Raw genomic sequence first — 18,999 nt, 5'->3', positions numbered from 1 at the left:
GTAATTCAGCTTATTCAATGAAACACATTTTTAAACACGATTTCAAATCTAAATAAAAATCTAAATTTTTAAATCTATGAAAGATTAGAATATGCAATAGGTTAGGGTGGGGCACAAAGGTACAAGTTGACTTTGAGCAATTATATTGTGAAAAGCAAACCAGTTACATCACAATAAATACCACATATCAAACAAAGAACTGTCTGTTGTTGAAAATTGTTTAAAAAAATCTATTTTTCTAAAATTTGTCACCTGGCCCTTTTTACCCCATAGGCGGATCCAATATCTTATCCTTAATTTGAATGGGATTTTACAAAAAAATAGCTACAATATTTAACCAATGCATAATATAAATTTAATGGGCACATTTTTTTGCAAATGTAACACTGTACATAACCTTGATCTGGTATTTCGTCAGAAATATTCATCGGCAGAGTTGGAATAATTATTATTTTGATTATTTCTTTAAAATGGCTTTTTATTGAATTAACATTTTTATTTACTAGTTTTTATCATTAACGCCTTTGCTATGGTCAAGGTTAAGTTGGTCTTTTTTACCCCACCCACAAGTAAGATTTTATAAAGATTTTATAGAAAGTAACAACACTTAAAAAGCAGACTTAAAATTTATACCAAGGTCTCTTTATACAATAGTGCTCATAACCAAAAAACTAACAGCGAAAGAAACTACTTTTATTATAGATTTTCAAACATTGATTTATCTCCTGATATGATACCAACGTCGTAACAAGGTGAAAACTGCTTATACATTTTTCCCTTTACTTTCAAATATTGTTGTTAAAAAATTCTTAACTTTACTGTTTTTTGTAGATACCTTTGATGAACCTTTTTACTTGCGGTCCTTTAAGCCCCGCTCTACCCTATTATATATTTTATCATAAAATAATAAAAAGATAGCATTGAAGATGTAAAAATCAAGATGAAGGCTGGTTCCCATCAATGTTCATAATAGCAAACACCTACCTCTGCGAGACTTTCAACATTGCCGTTGATTGAATTTATCTAGGTGCAAACCCATAAAATTGCCATCAACACCCGGAAGAATCCCGAAATAGTGACAATAAAATTTGTTTTCCAAAACATACGGTTGAAATGTATGTTATTCGCTAAATTTAAAAGATACAGTATGCAAATCTATTAACACGGGTCAATGGAATAAATTCGAAATAAAATTCGATACGGCGAAGACCAAATCAGCAGATTCACTATATGAGCAGTAAAACTTAGAAAGCTCTCTGAAGCAATAAATGTTTTAGAGGCAGTAATTTTAAATTCAATGGCTAAAGCAGTTTAAGCATTTCTAAGGTGAAGTACACATGAATCGGAAAAATTTCAGTATTTCTTTCAAATACAAGTAAGCAAAATACTATCAAAGTCTATATTTAAAAAAAGAGAATAATAAATTTTATTTTCAAATTTTATGTCAAAGAAATTGTAATGCGTTATTTTTAAATATAAAATAAATTAGGTGTAGGTGTACGATGCATTTTGCCATAAGGCAAGTTGCAAAAAATGCATAAAGTAATTCTATGTGAAAAAGTAGTGTGCAAAGAGTTACATGTGTTAAAAGTATGAGAATATTGCCTAAAGCGACTCTGCTACCAGAATATAAAAATATGAACACTCTAGGCGTACGTATTGCCCGCGTTTTTTTTTTCAAAACTTTATTTTTTTAATTATCCACTTCTCCTAGACCTAAGATATTTTTAACTATTCGGTTTCTCAATTCAGATTTAAGAATTTTTAATAGATAATATTAAGTATTATAGTAAAAATTGGGCACTTGCATATCAGAATTGTAAATAACAAATGTAATGTGTTAAACCAATTAATTTAATTTATACAATTACAGAGAGAGAATACATCAATTTGTAGTTTTAAATTTTATTTTCAAAATATACAGTTGAACATTTTACCTAAATAGCTGAATATCGTCTCTCATTTAATAGGATGATTACGTATAAAGAAGTTCATGCCTTAAGGCAATATGCCACTTACAACTAGTTAACTTTCCTCTTCCGATCATAGAGACCTAGCCGTTGTTGGCACTAGTATAGTGATAGCGAAAAGTGTGTTTAGCACATTTAGTGCTTTCCGTGTACATGTTGCGCACTGAAATACTAATGCTGGAAGCATTAAGATAAATTTTATTTTTCTCTTGAGAAGAAAATAAAATAGCTTTTCTCTGCCAGGTGAATATTAAAATTTCACACATAGCTGAAGAGCAAGAAACTGCTGACGAATCGTGGATAAGTGACCAGGAAACTAAAACATTTCTTTTAGTGTCAATACCAGAGTCAGGAGACTCCGAGATTTCCAAATAGTAAATACAAGTTTTTATTTAATCTCTTTTTATTTAGTCTCTGCGTGACCCAGAATCTCCGCGGCCGGGAGTCTCCGTGGCCGAGAGTCTCCGGCGGAGGCCCCGGTGCTCCTGTCCAGTCCAGCTCCAAAGAGAGCGACCTGGTGCCCCAAAATCTTCGTACGGAAACCAAAAAAATTTACACAAAGTGTGTACACATTATTAAAATCTCTATAAAATATCTGATAATTTGATATGCATATGTCTAGTGAACATTTTTACCGCCAAATTAAATTAAAAAAAAAATATATTGAGAGTCCATAACCGTTAGACCTGGCTTTCCAGAAATTTTAACAGTTCTTCGATTAATGAATACAAACAAAATATTTTTTGAAATATTCAAATCAGACGTTCCGTTCTCTCGAAAACTGAATTACAATTTTTGGCCCTTTTTGGCCCGTATCTTCGAAACGACTTGACCTGCTTATGCCAAAAACTAATCAGCACGTCTCCTTATCAGTACGAATCGAATGTTTTTTTAATTATTTAAATCGGTTGATCGGTGTTCCCAAAATCGTCTTCAAAAATTTTTATCCGCACTCACACACGCCAAAATATTCAGAAACCTTTGAAACGTAAAGATATATAAAAAATTTCATTTTAGATTTTTTTGCGATTACTACAACTTACCCTATGGGAAGTTCATAAATTATCGTTCCAACTATGCTGATGATTATTTCTGTCCAAATACCAGATCAAGGTTATATACAAACTTAAACACTGTTATCTCTGGAAAAAATGTAGCCATAAAATTTACATTTTGTATTGGTTGAATAATATGGCTATAATTTCGTTTAAAATTGAAAATAAAACATTGGTCCTGTTTGTCCTCAGGCTGTTCCCTTATGGGGTAAAAAAGACCAGGTGACAAATTTTTGAAGAACAGCAAAGAAAACACGTTTCAACAATGGTGAATAGGAGCTTTAAGAGCAATAATAGCTAGGAATTTAGTCAGTAATCAAAGCATAGTCAATTAGTTGTTTGTTTCACATGAGTTATTTGATGTAATATAATTGGGTTGGTTTTCACAATATAATTGCTCAAAGTCAAATTCGACCTTTGTGATCTATTAATGAATTATGTGTCTTTCAAGTTTTAAGTCAGTCTATAATGTTCGCATTTGTGAGAAAATATTATTTCAGGTTGAAAAACTTAGAAAATGTCATAAATATTGTTATTGGTATCTTGACAACGAAAAAACGAAATATATTGGAATAATTTAAGACTAACTGAACAATTGCTCATTAATGCAAATATTGACCAAAGTCATCGTCAACTACTGTCTGAATCCATCGTCCCCATTCCATTTTACATACGTCATACCTGAATGATACCGGCTTTCATTCCTGGTAAGTCTCCTATTTCCCCTCTGTCTCAAAGGCACCTGACTGGCATCCTGGGGCAGAACGCGTGTGCCCAGTAACGGTGCCCCACCTCGTGTCGTCGGTTGCTGTTGTGCCCCTCCGCCGACTGACGCCACTGTGCACGTGGACCATGCAAGAGAGATTGAAGGAAATGTGCACTAAGGTGATCGATCGAACGATACTATCTAACTACTCTCCAATCGAGGTTTAGTAATGAAGGAAGAATACGATGCCAGGAGCAACCAGAATTAATCAGCTGAACCAGAAGACCAGAACAAGGAAGGAAGAATAATACATACGCCTGATGCCTAGATTGACCAGCTGTTCAGTAACGATTAGTAGACAGAAAACTATTGCTTGAATATTTCTATTTCGGACAGCAATATTTATCTGTGACTTTTCCATCGTTACTGGACAACTGTTTTGGTGCGAAATTTGATAGGCTACAGAAATTATTAGGTAGTTTTAAGAAATTTATCCTCAGGAGCTAACTCTCGGATAAAATAAAAATAATATGTTACGCGTCTCTTATGTTAAATAATTGAATGAGTTAGTAGTCACCAACTGTTAAAAAAGTCTTTGCTATTTGATCAAGCGTTCTAGACTATGGGACCAACTCTGAGATAAAATAGAAATGTTTCAGTTGCAGTATGTTGCGGTTGTCTATCTTCGTATGAATTTGTAGTAACGAACTATCAAAGTATTTGATGTGCAAGCAGGGGTTTTGCATATAAAACCTAACTTTGCGTGAGTGCTATCAATAGAACATCAGAAAGTTGTACTTATGATAACATTGTTATTTGACCTGAGGTTAAGTTTTATGTGTGAAACGCCTGATCGCATAGCAAACACATAGCGCGTTGACAGTTTGCTATTACCAATTCATACGAAGATAGAACCGTAACACATTGTTGTCATAAAATTTGTATTTTAGCAGAGAATTGTCCCCTATAACTACTGCTAACATCGGAACATTGAAAGAGTTAATTTTGATAACTTTGATTGTTTGTTTGACATTTGTGCCATTTGGAGGTTAAATTTTATGTCTGAATCAACCGATAAAACAGCAAAGACATTGTTTTTTCAACGAAACTCAACAAAAGTGACCCGTAACAGAACATTTCTATTCTATACGAGAATTCGCCTCTTATAATAGAAATATTTAAAATGAAGCAAGTGGAATAAAGAGTAAGTATTTAAAAAATAGTGTAATATAATATGACAATAGTGCAATAATATTATTATGATAACTACTATTAAATTAAGCAAAGATAGGATGTATATAAATAAAAGCATATAAGTGAGTGTTAGTATTATCAAAATAGTGTATAAATTAAATATATATATATATATATATATATATATATATATATATATATATATATTGTATCTATATAAAAACTGTATATACTTATATATATATATATATATATATATATATATAAATACAAGAACGAGATTTTATAATATTCATCCAAGATGATACCTGATTATTAACAGATAAAATGAATATAGTTTAAGTATATTTCAGCAGTGCTTTAAATAAAAAACCTACCGACCAATTTTATATGTTCCAATTTTTAAATTAATCAATTCTATTAAATTAATCTATGGGCTAAAATATTTGTTTTTGGAATAAATAAAGTGGAGATGTTTAAGGTCACATCATTTTACAAAAATAAATTACCTTTTTTAATATTATATTACAGATTTTTAAAACTTTTCTTTAGTTTGTAGTATAATGTATTTGTATGGATGGGTATTGTTTTGACTTCCATTTGGCTTTTAATTTTTTTTTGTTCTCCAAGAAAAATTTGCTTATTCGAATTGTATTTAGATTTTTTAAAGCAAGTTTTCGATGCATAAAATAATAGAATATAATTTTTGCGAAAATCAGATTTCTGTGCAAATCAGGTTGTTGTGAAAATTGTTCAAATAGATAAAAAATTTCACTATTTTACTTTGAAAACTAAAACAAAAAATAGCTGCATTCCAAAATTGCTAAAAGCTAGAATTCCGATTACAACAGTATGGTCTATAAGTCAGTTTAATAGCACTATTAATCTGCGTTGATATGGAGGTTTTCTGAACACGAAAAAGCATCAAGAAATATGAATGTAACTTGGCACTTGGGAAGTAAAGAAATTGCTTTTGCTATAAATGTCGCTACTCAACTTTTACCACAAGATGCATTTCTGTGCAATAGTTTTAAACCAAGTGCATATGTTACGCAAAAAATAAAGTGCAAAATCGAATGCAAAGTTGCAAATGCAGATCAAGGAATTAGCAGCAAATAACTAATACGTTAAACTCATACTTTTATTTCGTATCGTTTGGTTAATATCATGTCAACCTGAGTAGATTGAGTTTTTCAAGTGTCAACTGCAACTGCAGGTTTCATTTTAATCTATTTTCAACATTTTGTTTGAGAGACATTTATTAATGATCGATGTATTTGAAAACTTCAACTGAATATTAAATCCCATTACTTGTTTTATTATTAAGTCGAAAGCGATATATGATTATATGTTTATAATGATATAAGACTGAAAAGCAATTACAAACAAGTTTGCATTTTGCAAATATCTAGGCACTTAAATTTGATTAATGATAGGAAATAATACATGATTTGAATCTAAATTTATTTGATATAATTTCGCGATTCAATAAATCCATATCATTGAGTAATTCAGAAATTACTAACAAAATAGTTTGATGATCTGTTAAGATATAATACAGGCGACCATGTTATATGAAAATAAAAAATACGATTTAGTTTAAATCATGTTATATATGTTTCAAATCTAAATTTATTTCATACAATCTTTAATTCAATAAATCATTGATTTAAATGATGACACCAATGGTTATTAAGAATTATTAAAAAATCATCAATAAAATAGATTATGAAGGACTCTTAAGCAACACAGAATAACATTTATTGATAAATGCAATGAAAAAAAATCAATTTTTAGTATAAATAATATTATTTATTTGGAACATTTCCATAGTTTAAAAAAATTAATGAATGGATTTAAACTAATGAATATTAAGAATTATTTTTTAAATATTAACAAGATAGAGTTTATGGATATTCTAAAATGCAACAGAAAAGTATCCTTTTTTTTACAATTTCATAAATCCGTGAATCATTGATTTAAATGACGATATTACTATAAAGAAACATTAACTAGGCAATATTAACAACATTAACAAGCAAAGAAAACAAAATTCTAGTGTTAAAATTCTGCGCGAAGAGAAACCCATGAAGTAGTTCTACAAAACTCGCCCCACATTCACAAGTGTCTTCGCCTCGCCAACGTTCGTTCGTTGTAGTCAAGTCTAAGATAAATCAGAAAAATAGTAAACCAAAATCTTAGAGTAAAAATGAAAGACAAAACAACAACCTAAAAAAAAAACTCGGGTAAATGCTGTTTGAGCAGCGATTCGAGGAAGCACAAGCCGAACGCTTGTGTGCCGGTCCCATGGCAGCGATTTATCGACGTTCTTTTACGTAGAATTACGTGCTTCAAGTAACACCAGATTTAGGGCTGTGACAGTTAAAATTTGGGAAAATATACTTATTAAGTAATTGAAAACTTCGGCATCTATCGAAATAGATAATTTTTTGGTAGGGGATAAATACAATTTTAACCGCATTCATCGGGTACATTTATGGTGTCATTTGATTATTGGCAAGAAAATTAGAAGTAAGTGCTCAGAGTAACGTCAGTTTACGGTTCTAACAGTTAAAATTTGAGGGTATGTTCATGTTATCCTATTAAACACTTCGACACTAAACAAGCATAATAGAGGATAAATACAAGTTAAACCACATTAATCGGACCGAGATATACCAGATTTAGGGCTATTCTCCCAAACATTTGTATACATATTGTAGTTTTTAACTACTTCGGCACATGACAAAAATGATAGGTTGTTGATAGATGATATATACAATTTCAAACGGATTAATTCGACAAATTTATGATGTCAGATAATTTCATTCAATTCAGACAATCCAAAAAAATTGGATATCAGCGAAACATATGGTTTCCTAATAAGTATGTTGCCATATAGTAGGTAGGACCTTCAGCATTATTGTTACAGATAAATTCTTCAACAAACATTAATAAAACTAAGTTATTTAACACGGCTGTTTCTTTTGAAAATATTCTCAAAAACAAACCAATCGTTACTCTATTTAACTAAAAATAGTAATAGAATATTTACATTTTAATTAGCTCATTGCATAGTTTGAAGAACATAGTTCTAAAGAATTTTAAAACAGAAGTGCAAATTTACAACTGTGAAAGGATTTCGAAGATTAGCAGTAATATGAATTGAACAACGTCATGAAACGTGAAACATAATTGAAAAATAATGCAGATGATGGCAAAATCATTATTATGTGTAGAAGTATGTAATTCTTACTCGATAGTGAATGGCCTTAAATAGTTGAAATATTCATTAATACAATAAAAAAAATTATTCAAAAGTACCAAAATCCTTAAGTATGTGATTTGGAAATATCTAGAAGTAAGTCTGCTTTCAGTTAAATTTGTTAACAAAAAGTAATCAATTCAGTGAAGTATAAATGCACAATTACAAACTTCACTTTTTTATAATCTGGATAATTTCATTCACATGTATTATAGGACTTTGAATTAATAAATAAACGTCTTGAAATTATCCTTAAATCATTTTATCTTTTCATATGTGCTATTAAACCACGAATATTTTATATTATTTTTATTTCAATTATCTTTTATCTTCAACCGAAAGCCGTTTCGCAAAGTTTTTTTTGTTGCCCATTTGAACATGTCATGGCGAAGAGAAGACGGAGTTACACATCTATCATTCGAGAAAAACGAGTAGTACGGTATATATAAATATAAAACTTACATAAGAATGGAAGCTTGGATCCGAAGTTGCAATTCCAGTACACACTACATACTATAATGTACACAGAATTTCAAAAGCAGATAGAGTATCAATGATTATTCTGCTCTTGCAACAGTAACTTTGAAGTTGCACACGCCGAATGTATCTATTCAGCATAAAATAATATACTTTGCTGGAGAGTAGACACTTTTCAACTGTGAAACTGCCGAAGAAATGTAATATCTAGGAAGAACACACTTAGCAATATGACTATGTAAAATATTGCCATATGAAACTAAAATTAGTAAGTAATAATTCATGTGGCAACAATGCCTTTTGAAATACTGCTAAAAATAGTATTCAATAACTTATTCCATCAAGAAATATAAAAGAAAGTACAATCTCCAATTAGAAGTCTTCTATCAAAGAGGTATATAACTTGAAGGTGCCTAAATTAGACATGATAAATTTTTCTTTTTCATAAAGATAAAGACTCCTTTTTCTTTTTCATTTGAAATGATAAAATGCAAAATCTGAGCCAAATTCACAACTTTCCTAGAAAATTGTTCTACAAAATAAATGGTATATCTGCCATTAAATTTATTGAACCCAATTGAACAGAACAAGATATTTTGCCAATATCATTATTGTGAAATGTAAGTGTAAAATATAAATAGGCCAGAGTGGGACTTGAAGGACCGCGAGTAAAAAGGTCCACCACAACGATACCTCAAAAACAAGTAAAGTTAAGAATTTTTTAAAATCAATATTTGAAAATAGAGGGAAAAAGATTTATAACCAGCCATCGTGAGTAATGTATAAAGGACCAACTGAACTTTTACTCTCGCGAAAGTTCAAACAATAAAATATTGTAAATAAAAAAGTGAATTTCAAGTTAAACAAATAGCTTTACCAACTCTGCTGATGAATATTCAGTTACAAATATATAAAATAAAACGAAAAAATCGATACTAAACATATTGTATCCTTTTAATATTATGAGTAAAATTAATACTAAACTAGAGCAGGAAAAAGCTTCACTAAATACAAAAATTTAAATTTTATGTCATAAAATTTGTATGTATAGCACGTCCATTTGTTAGAACTCTGATCATAAATCCTAAGAAATCCTAAAGATCCTGTATAAGTTAGTGATATAATAAATTATATCAATCAAATTATATAAAAACCAAGAAAAAAACATGATATAAATCATTACAAGCATATTCTATATGTAGTATATCTAATGCAACTGTATAATATTGATTTAAACTAATTTTGATATAAAATGAGTAAGCTAAAACGTAACTTCTGGTACGTTTGAAATAAATTGCATCAAAACATTTGATTTGCCTTCTTGATTTGTAAATTTTTATTTTCAACAAATTAGTAGTTCAACTTTAGACATACTTATATTTAATAGGCTTATAAAATACTTTCATATGCCATAATACAAAATATTTCCAGGTCTTAAAACAAAATAATAAACATTCATTCCCCATAAAATTGTGTAGCAACGTTTCGTGTTATATTACGAGGTTTATGCAATATAATTTTCACTTGTAAAATTTACTATGCACTTAAAATTATAGTTAATATTTATTATAATTTGTATACCATGGAGTCGCTCCGGTGAGCTTTGTTCCGGGAACAAAGCTTTGAGCTTACGAATCACAATTAAAGCTCTATGCGGAAGCGTAATTAGTGCATTGTGGGACTTATAATCCATAAAGTACAATAGTAAGAAACCACGCAAATAACCACATACTCTAGATTATTTAGAATATAATAATCAGAATTATATTTGCCTCTTATAACGATCGTTTGCTGATCATTTCCTGCAAATCCCACAAAAAGATCATAATCCTCTCCATCACTCACCTGTATCTCAATTCCAATTATCCAACCCTGTAATTTTATTTCAGAACACAAAATCACAATCATGCATATACAACAGCAAAGCAAAAATTGCAGATATGAAAATCTAACAAAAGAAATAAAATTTCATCAATATTTGTAGAATCGAAAAATTGTAAAAAGTATCAATTTATACAAAGGCAAGCAGGACAAAAGATGACTCGTCAATAAAACGTTGATGGGAATTTCCAAAAGTCGAAATGAAATTGTAACCATTGTCTAAAAAGGATTATTATGGAAAAAGGAAATATTCAAATTAATTCAAACAAAACAAAACATACAATCAGGATTTTCTTCTACACAAATGGAATAATTTTGCAACACCTTTAACAACACTAAAAATATTCTATCAAAATATAAAAATAAATACAGCATTACAACAACAACATCAAAATCCAAACAACTTCAACTAAAAACAATCAAAAACCAAGAAAACCAAAAACATCAATCAATCAATCACAAAAGTCCACCTGAGTGGTATCTCTTTTCGCTATGCGTGACCCTCCGTGGGGTCCTTCGGGACCTCGTGTGTTGACGAGGACCCCCGCCACTATTTCCACCGCCACCACTGCCGTGCGTCGGCAGACCATTGCTGGTAATTCCACTTGAGACGCCACTGGAAACCGAAGACGAAACATCTCGTCCTCCTGATCCAATGCAAGCATGAAGAAAGTAGATACAAATTTAGAGCCATGATAAAAAAATAATCAAAGAATTATTTATATAAAAATTAATTTTATGTGACAGTCAGAATTATCTGTGAAGGCTTTGTGCTAGTTTTAGATCAATTGAAAGTTAAATTTTTATTTACAGTGATTATGCATCTAGTGACAATTTTAAATCATTTGAAAACAATTTCATATATACAAGATTTTTCTCATATTATAATTAATTAATATATATATAATATATATATATATATATATATAATATATAATATACATAACATTTTGGCTTCGGGATTGTCACATTTTGAATGTTATGTTTATAAAAAATCTTTTGTATTTCATTATATAAACAATTATAATATGAACAACTTCTGCTACGGTAATCACAAGAAAATTAAGTACCTGCCTATAAATACAGGCCAATAAAACCTGTGATTTACTCATAGATTAAACCATAAATTTTGCTATAGAATTTGTTCTATTTAAATAACAATATACTAAAAGGCTATAAAATCAGTTCATTCGCAGTAGAAAATAAATCTAGAGACCCGTTGGTCTAGCTGATTTAGAGGAGAATATATTGTACTAGAAGCGACTTTAGAGATATTTGTAGAATGAATTGTTTGTTTATTCAACAGAGAATCAAATTATGTTATACGATTATGGATTTGGTGTAAGAAATTGTATAATGAGTAACTCACATCATGGGAATAATAGATATAATTTGAACATTTAAAATAATAGTCCATATAAGGACTATTTTAATTTTCTATGATTTTTTGTTGCTTTATTGGGAACATACGACAAAATTTATATTCCGCACTTTTACTAAAATATCCAGTTTTATTTACAAAAATTAATAGTGAATCAACTGCGTTGCATTTATGATATAATAATCTTATTATCAACATCATATAGAGCTTCTATTCTGTTAGATAATTAATATTCAAAGTTTAATTTTTAGTTTATATAGAAGAAATTGATTAAAATCAACAAATCGAATAATAAACAAGTATGGATAGCATAAGTTGAAACAATCTAATAAAAAGTGACATAACAAATTTAATTAAAGATGTGTCAATTAATTAACAAATTAATGATATGTTTAAACTACCATTTTTATTAACACACAATTAATTAGTCGTTTTACTTTTAATGGATTTTAATAGAATACTTATTTTACTGCTTGGAAGTTACCAGCAAATATGAGCTTAAAATTCAACTTAAAAGATTTTGTCTTATGAAATTCTTATTAAATTCTTATAATGTTCGGCCCAACAATTAAAAATAATTTAAATTGTATGGTGGTATAGTAATTTCATTTTTACGTAAAATTAAAAATATCAGAAGTACGATTTTTAATATTAGCTAGATTAGAACCTTTAACATCAATATAGACAATTTAGTCGAGGGTACTTAGCATTCTGACGCTTTTGATTTTCGAGAGTATATAATAAATTCGAAACATTTTGGTTATACTAAAAAGGGAAAAAATTTACAAAACATCACGTTCCAAAAAAAAATTCATTCAATTATTTTTCGTAAAAATATTAAACGTTCGTTTTAAACTTGCATACTAACATCATCTGTATTGCAATGTTTAATTTGCTTCATAATTATATTTGTTATAAAAGTTCCAGCAGTTTCCATAGAGGCTAAGACCACAGAGCACCATTTCAGGTTTAGAACTGGCGAAATTTCCAATTGCCTTAGTGTAGTCTGTAGTGTGTTAAGGAACAATGTCTTTCCTGGTGCAGCGACAGAAGTAAATAGAATGTTTAATCAAACAGAGCGGAACCTGGGGCGAACCGTATGCAATTATTTGAATACCGCTTGAGCCGCTTACAGATCAATAGCGCGTCGGTGGCGAAGGCCCGGAAGGGCCTCTGCTAATTTATACGCGGCCAGATTAGATTTATGCATACAGATTGCCATGTAATGTGCATTTGCGGATGAAGAACCATCCCGAGAAAATTTAGCGGCACTTTTACCTAAATTTAATTGAAAATTCATCTGGCGCAATCGTTTTTTACCAAATCTAACTTTGTCAATATAAGGTTGCTCTCAAATCATTAGAGTACTTACTCTCAAATTATGTGTAATAGGCAAATACGAAATTTAGCAAGAAATTTGGCAGAACTATTACTTGAATATATTTAAAAATTCACCTTACCACAGGGTTTTTCAAATCTCTAAAAAAATTCAATTGCTACTATTTACAAATGTTCAAGGAAATTGCTCTCTAATTCCAATTCGATGTCATTATTTTACTCTATGATAAATGAATAAGGTAAATGCTTTCAATTTATGAGTTTCAAAGGAGCAAATGCCGATTAAAACTCCCTAAAAAAATTGACAAAACTTGGAAATAAACATGTTTAGTAATTTTAATATATCATATTTTTAATTTAGCACTACTGGAGTAAACTTTTACTTCAGGCCAAATAAATAGGCGAAATCTTCTCAAATTGTGTGCAATGAGCATTTTATAAGGATTACAGAGTTCCTCAGAAAAGTTCGTAAAAGTTTTACTTAAAAACAATTAAATAATCTTGTTTTTTTCTAATCCGTCATTCATGTTTCTTGTGACAAAATGATTAAGCCTATACTTTTAAGCGGATTATTTTTCTATCGCGTTTGACTTTGAAAAATGTATTTATTGTTTACTATTTCCACATTGCGAAATTCCGTATATCATTATAAGCTACGGACTGCATAGCTTAGTGCAGTTTTGAACATGCGGATTTGCGTGCCCGTGACACGGTAATGTATGTACATACTCGCGATAGCAGCAGGCACGGGCGTCGCTCAAACCGGCCGGTCGCCGGTCGACGGTCGCCGGTCGCCGGTCGCCGGTCGCCCTCTTCTCGGGACATGTGTAATAAATCCCTCAGATTTGACTCGCCAGTCGCAGTCTATGACATTTTACCTATTCTGCCGTAACAAATCCCTCAGTTAATTTTTCCCTTTGGCGAATCGAAATGACGCGTTGTTTTTGTATTTTATTTATTATTTTGTCATACCAGTTCATTATTTAAAACTTATTAAATAAACTTTTACGTGGCTTTAAAATATTTTTCAATTAAACTTATATAAAGAACATATGAAGATAAGATGAGAATAAAATCCTCAACAAACATTGTGTGTATTGAATTACTGATTCTTATTTATGAGTACTGATTCTTATTGGTTATATCGTCCTGAATAATTTAGGCAATAAATATTATACGTGCCGGGTTACTTTTTAACATAAAAAATTTAGGGCAACCATCGGGTTTCCTTCTAAAAAGGCCACATAGTTAAAAAGTATCATAATACCAACTTATAAAATAACTAAATCCTGATTGCACAAAAGCTCAAAAGAGTTCAAAAAACAATTAAAATATAGTATTCAATTCTTCAAATAAATATGTCTAGGGTCTACAAATTAATATAATTGCTAATAGGGTTTATTAGCGTCAAGTTGTATCGCATAGTGCAATTAAATTATTGAAATACAAAAAGTGAAAATTAATAATGAACAGGAAAGACATTGGGAATTTTGAACATAGATTCGACATGCTGCAATTCACAAGTTTATACGAAACTATTATATATCTTATCAATATGATTCATACCGACTATGCAAAAATTTCTCAGAACCAAATAAAAGTACTTAAAAAGTTTAAAAATGATAAAATAGGCTGAAATAGAATATGATACACGTATGGGACATTAATTATCAAAATATTCGCATAATTATGATTGTAATTAAAATTATTTATTATCTGTAAATTACGCAGAATATATCAAATATTTTGTGCGGTGAGTATTCAATTCAGAACAATAAACTGATTTATCACCCAAATTAACAAATATATCATATTTTTAAAACAATAATGTTTGTTGTGTTTATTCAATTCAAATGAAATAACAATCGCATAAATTATAATGATAAAGTCTATCTAATCCATATGAATACATTTAACAATTGGAATATAAATGGTCTGTTTAATTACCGATTCTGACGAATTTATAATGGAGTTAGATTTGTAGATTTCACTGTTAAATGTACATTTATTTGCTAATTGATGTAAAATATTGCGAATAAAATGAATCATATATATCATAATGACTTGAAGATATGAAAATCGACATTGGCAAATCGATTGAAGACGGGCTCCTCAGCAGAGAAAAAAGAGTTAGATTATGCAAACTAGTGTAATATTTTAACTAAATGCTTATATTATTTTGAATAATATTTGTGTTAAATGTGATATTGAAAGAAATCAGTTATACAAATTGAAGGTAAAAACTGGGGGGTTGCATGTAATTTTCCATAGAAACTTAATATAACTTCTACAAGAAGACAATTGACTAGTTAATAATGATTAATGAAATTAGGAAGTGTGTCAGAAGGATGAAAATTGAGGTTTGCATGTATTTTTCAATCTTCAATAATAAAATTAATCCAGTACATTAAAAGATAAGTGCTAAAAGTAAACAACTCTTCATGATTTTTTTTATATTAAATTGAGCTTTCTCATAAGCTGAAAAAGTCTCAATCATAATTCAGTCGTTGTTGATAAACCAAATGAATGTTTCAAATTTTGAATACGATTTCAACAATTTAAAAAATATTTCCAATATCACAAAGTTTACTACTGAAAGGCCGGTCGTAAGGCAAAGATGCGCCTCGGCAATTTATTATAAAATTTCATATATCGCAAATATCGGGAGCAAAACCTCGTAAAAGTTCCAATAACGACAACGGCGGCTCTCGACTTTTTTGAAACTATTTTCTACTTAACGGGAGACGCTCGAGTGCCGTGTATCGAATCTAAAATCCGTTTCTACTTCCCGCGGAAGTGCCAATAAATATATCGCAAAGGAAAATATCGGAAAAGCTCAAGATGAAGATTATCGATCGCCCGCTAAAAGACGCCGATGTGAGCTTTTCCGAGCCTTCGGGAATAATTGATGATGTAAATGTCAAAAAATAAAAGTGGCATGGCAAAAAATGAAAAAGCAAAAGACAGTCAGAAGAAGATAAATAAGCGTAATAGTCGCTCTTTGAAAGGGCGTTGTTTTTATGTACTCTAACAGCAAGGGAATAAAGGATCATTAAATATTATTTATTGTTTAATAACATATAAATTTAAGCATTATTCGCACCTAACATATAACAACATTTTGTCCGTAATATAATATTTTTTTAGTGTTGCATGCTCTAGAAACATGGCTTCTTAAAGTATGAGTTGCAACCCCAAATGGGTCCTCGAAGCAAAATTCTGGTGCCGCGAGATATTTAGATATACCATCTTTTTATCATTTTGCTCTATGGACTCTACCATCTCTCTATGGAAGAAAGATGATAAAGTCCATAGAGTCTTAAATATAAGAATCATCTCTATATTTGTTTCATTTACTCCACAAGGAAAGAATAATTTTCCTATGAATAAATTATTGAACAAAAAATTATCGAATTATTATGATATGAATTTAGTTTAGATTTGAGGAAAGATTTTTCATATTACTCAAATTCGTACAAAATCCGCATTGGTAACTAGTATACCTACTATTTGCGAGGTCAGGTCATATAAAATATATAATAGTACCTACATATAGTATAGAATTATTCTACATCGAATGCATTGTTATATTTGAATTCGGCAATTCTGATAGAGATGTGTGGAAATAAATGCAGGTTAGTAGCACAGCAATATGTTCATGTATTAATTTATGTATTGCTGTTTGCATAATTCGTGCTCTAAATCGAATGCAAATAGCATTGTTATTGCGATCATAAAATGTTATAGCTGATTACAATTATAACGAATGTAAACGGGTTAATTTAATTGGAGATTGTAAAAGAATTATTGGAAAATTAGATTGATAAACGCATATAAATTGATTAATTGATTAAATGAAAAGCTAGGTAAATAAGAGGTAAATTGATTTTTCTGTACCTGATGATTGCTTTGCAGCGTATGGCGCCAACAGGCGCGACCGTTTCTTTTCATATCCTTTTTGTGTGATATCACCTGGAATACAAAAAAACTAAATTAATATCGATTAGTATATTTACCTACATTTTTGTTGTTTTGAAAATATTCTATAAGTCTATGTGTTGTAATAAATTGCCGTTTTGTATAATAAACACGGATAATAATATAATAAAGGAACTCATCATAGAATTCTGGAACTGTGCCCAAATGAAATTAAAACTTAGACGGCAAAACAGAGAGCTTAACAGACTGTTGGGCGTTAGTCGTGCATTATGTGCATTTATTTATTTCTGGGCTCACGATGTTAAGGTTCCGAGACATGTTCTTGACGTCTTTTGATGTTTTACTTATAAATACTCTTTTAGTCAGTCTAGATTGGTGGTCTGGATTAGAATACCTTAAACGTGTTAAGGAATTAATAACAAGAATTATAATATCTCGTAAAAATATACATAAATGTATATTTATAGATACATATATAAAAATTTAAAGTTGAACTTATAAAATTAATAAATTATATAAACTTCTTTAATTTGAAGACTTTGACTACTTTATAATTTAAATATATCTCGATGTATCAAGAAAAAAATCATTAAACAACAACTAGGTTTAAGTGGCATTTTGACTAGAGGTAGCCAAACCTCAATTTTTAAAGATTAAGCATTTGCAAACATAGATTAGAAGTTCATGCAATTCATATTTAAAAAAAATTGCACTTACACTTAATTTTAAATAGAAAAGCTAAATATGAAATTGTTTGATATGAAATAGTAAAATGAGATAGTTTGAATCAAAAGAAGTAAATAAGAAACTAGGAATGATTTTTAGGTGGTTCTCCTTTGATGAACCACTTTTTCAATGAATTATTTAAAATATACATATTTCGTGTTTTTTTTTAAAATTATAGATGTAATTCGCTTTTTGTTGAGTATACAAAAAGTAAAAAAATAATTTTAATTTGTTGAATATAAATTTTTCTTGTTCCTCAAACCGTTTGTTTCGTAGGAACTGAATGTATTTAGGTATTTAAGAAACTTATTAATAGCATGCAATGAGATATGCAATATGGCTTTTTGAAACTTATAATTAGTTTTCACGATAACATGTGAACAATATGTGAAGTTTGTAACTTTTACAAACTTGTATATAGTTGCCAAACTACTTCGAAATTCAAACTTTCGTCATTTACGGTAAAGAGTCAAATTATTATAATTTATGTCAACCATAAAGAAAAAAATATTTAACTCAATAATTATCGAATGAATTATTATGTATCAGTCCTAAATATTATAAATATTAAATTATATCCAGTATAAATTGAATTACATTATAATGAATTTAATTATGTTATTGATTGGAAATTCAATAAATGTATTTTTAGCATCTTAGTTTTCAGTTAGAAGGTAGTAGTATAAAAAGGTAAGTTTATATGAGAATATGTCTACACATTTTTACCATAGAGTTCGAAAGGTGTACATTATTACAATAATGTATTTAATTAGTTTATTTTTATTTTACATGTTATTGCGCAGTTTTCGAAATATTTATTAAAATTTCGTCATATTGATTTTGAAAATGATAATAGTTTTAAAACGATCACTAATTGTTCCCACATGTCCGTATATGAATTATGTCATGCATTGAAAACTAACTAATAAATAATATTTTCGAAATAAAAATTATTGACTCATACAATTGTAATTAAACGAGTGACATCAAAAATGAAAGAATTGCATAAGAGTGTTCCACAAGAAACTTTTTAATCAAATAAATTTCGCAATCGCAGATCTATTATA

At 29.5% G+C, this 18,999-nt stretch overlaps 1 protein-coding gene across 7 annotated transcripts in view; it reads right to left on the bottom strand.

Annotated features, from left to right (window-relative positions):
• LOC113383073 (disco-interacting protein 2) overlaps window positions 1-18,999 on the bottom strand; it is a 267,401-nt gene that overhangs the window by 29,548 nt on the left and 218,854 nt on the right. For 4 of the 7 annotated variants that reach the window (XM_026621324.1, XM_026621325.1, XM_026621329.1 and 1 more), the window contains 2 exons: window positions 17,165-17,239; window positions 3,707-3,862 (listed from right to left, as the gene is read on the bottom strand). In XM_026621324.1, the coding sequence (XP_026477109.1) occupies window positions 3,707-3,862; window positions 17,165-17,239 (231 nt within the window). The remainder of the gene's footprint in view (window positions 1-3,706; window positions 3,863-17,164; window positions 17,240-18,999) is intronic. The other 3 variants (XM_026621326.1, XM_026621327.1, XM_026621328.1) reach the window with 1 other exon arrangement.

Source organism: Ctenocephalides felis, unplaced genomic scaffold, assembly GCF_003426905.1.
Source record: "Ctenocephalides felis isolate EL2017-DRISC unplaced genomic scaffold, ASM342690v1 CF-g0.4_SCAFFOLD_03570, whole genome shotgun sequence".
Classification (NCBI taxonomy): domain Eukaryota; kingdom Metazoa; phylum Arthropoda; class Insecta; order Siphonaptera; family Pulicidae; genus Ctenocephalides; species Ctenocephalides felis.
The sequence above is the reverse complement of the archived record's forward strand: the minus strand, read 5'-3'. Positions and strand labels throughout refer to the sequence as shown.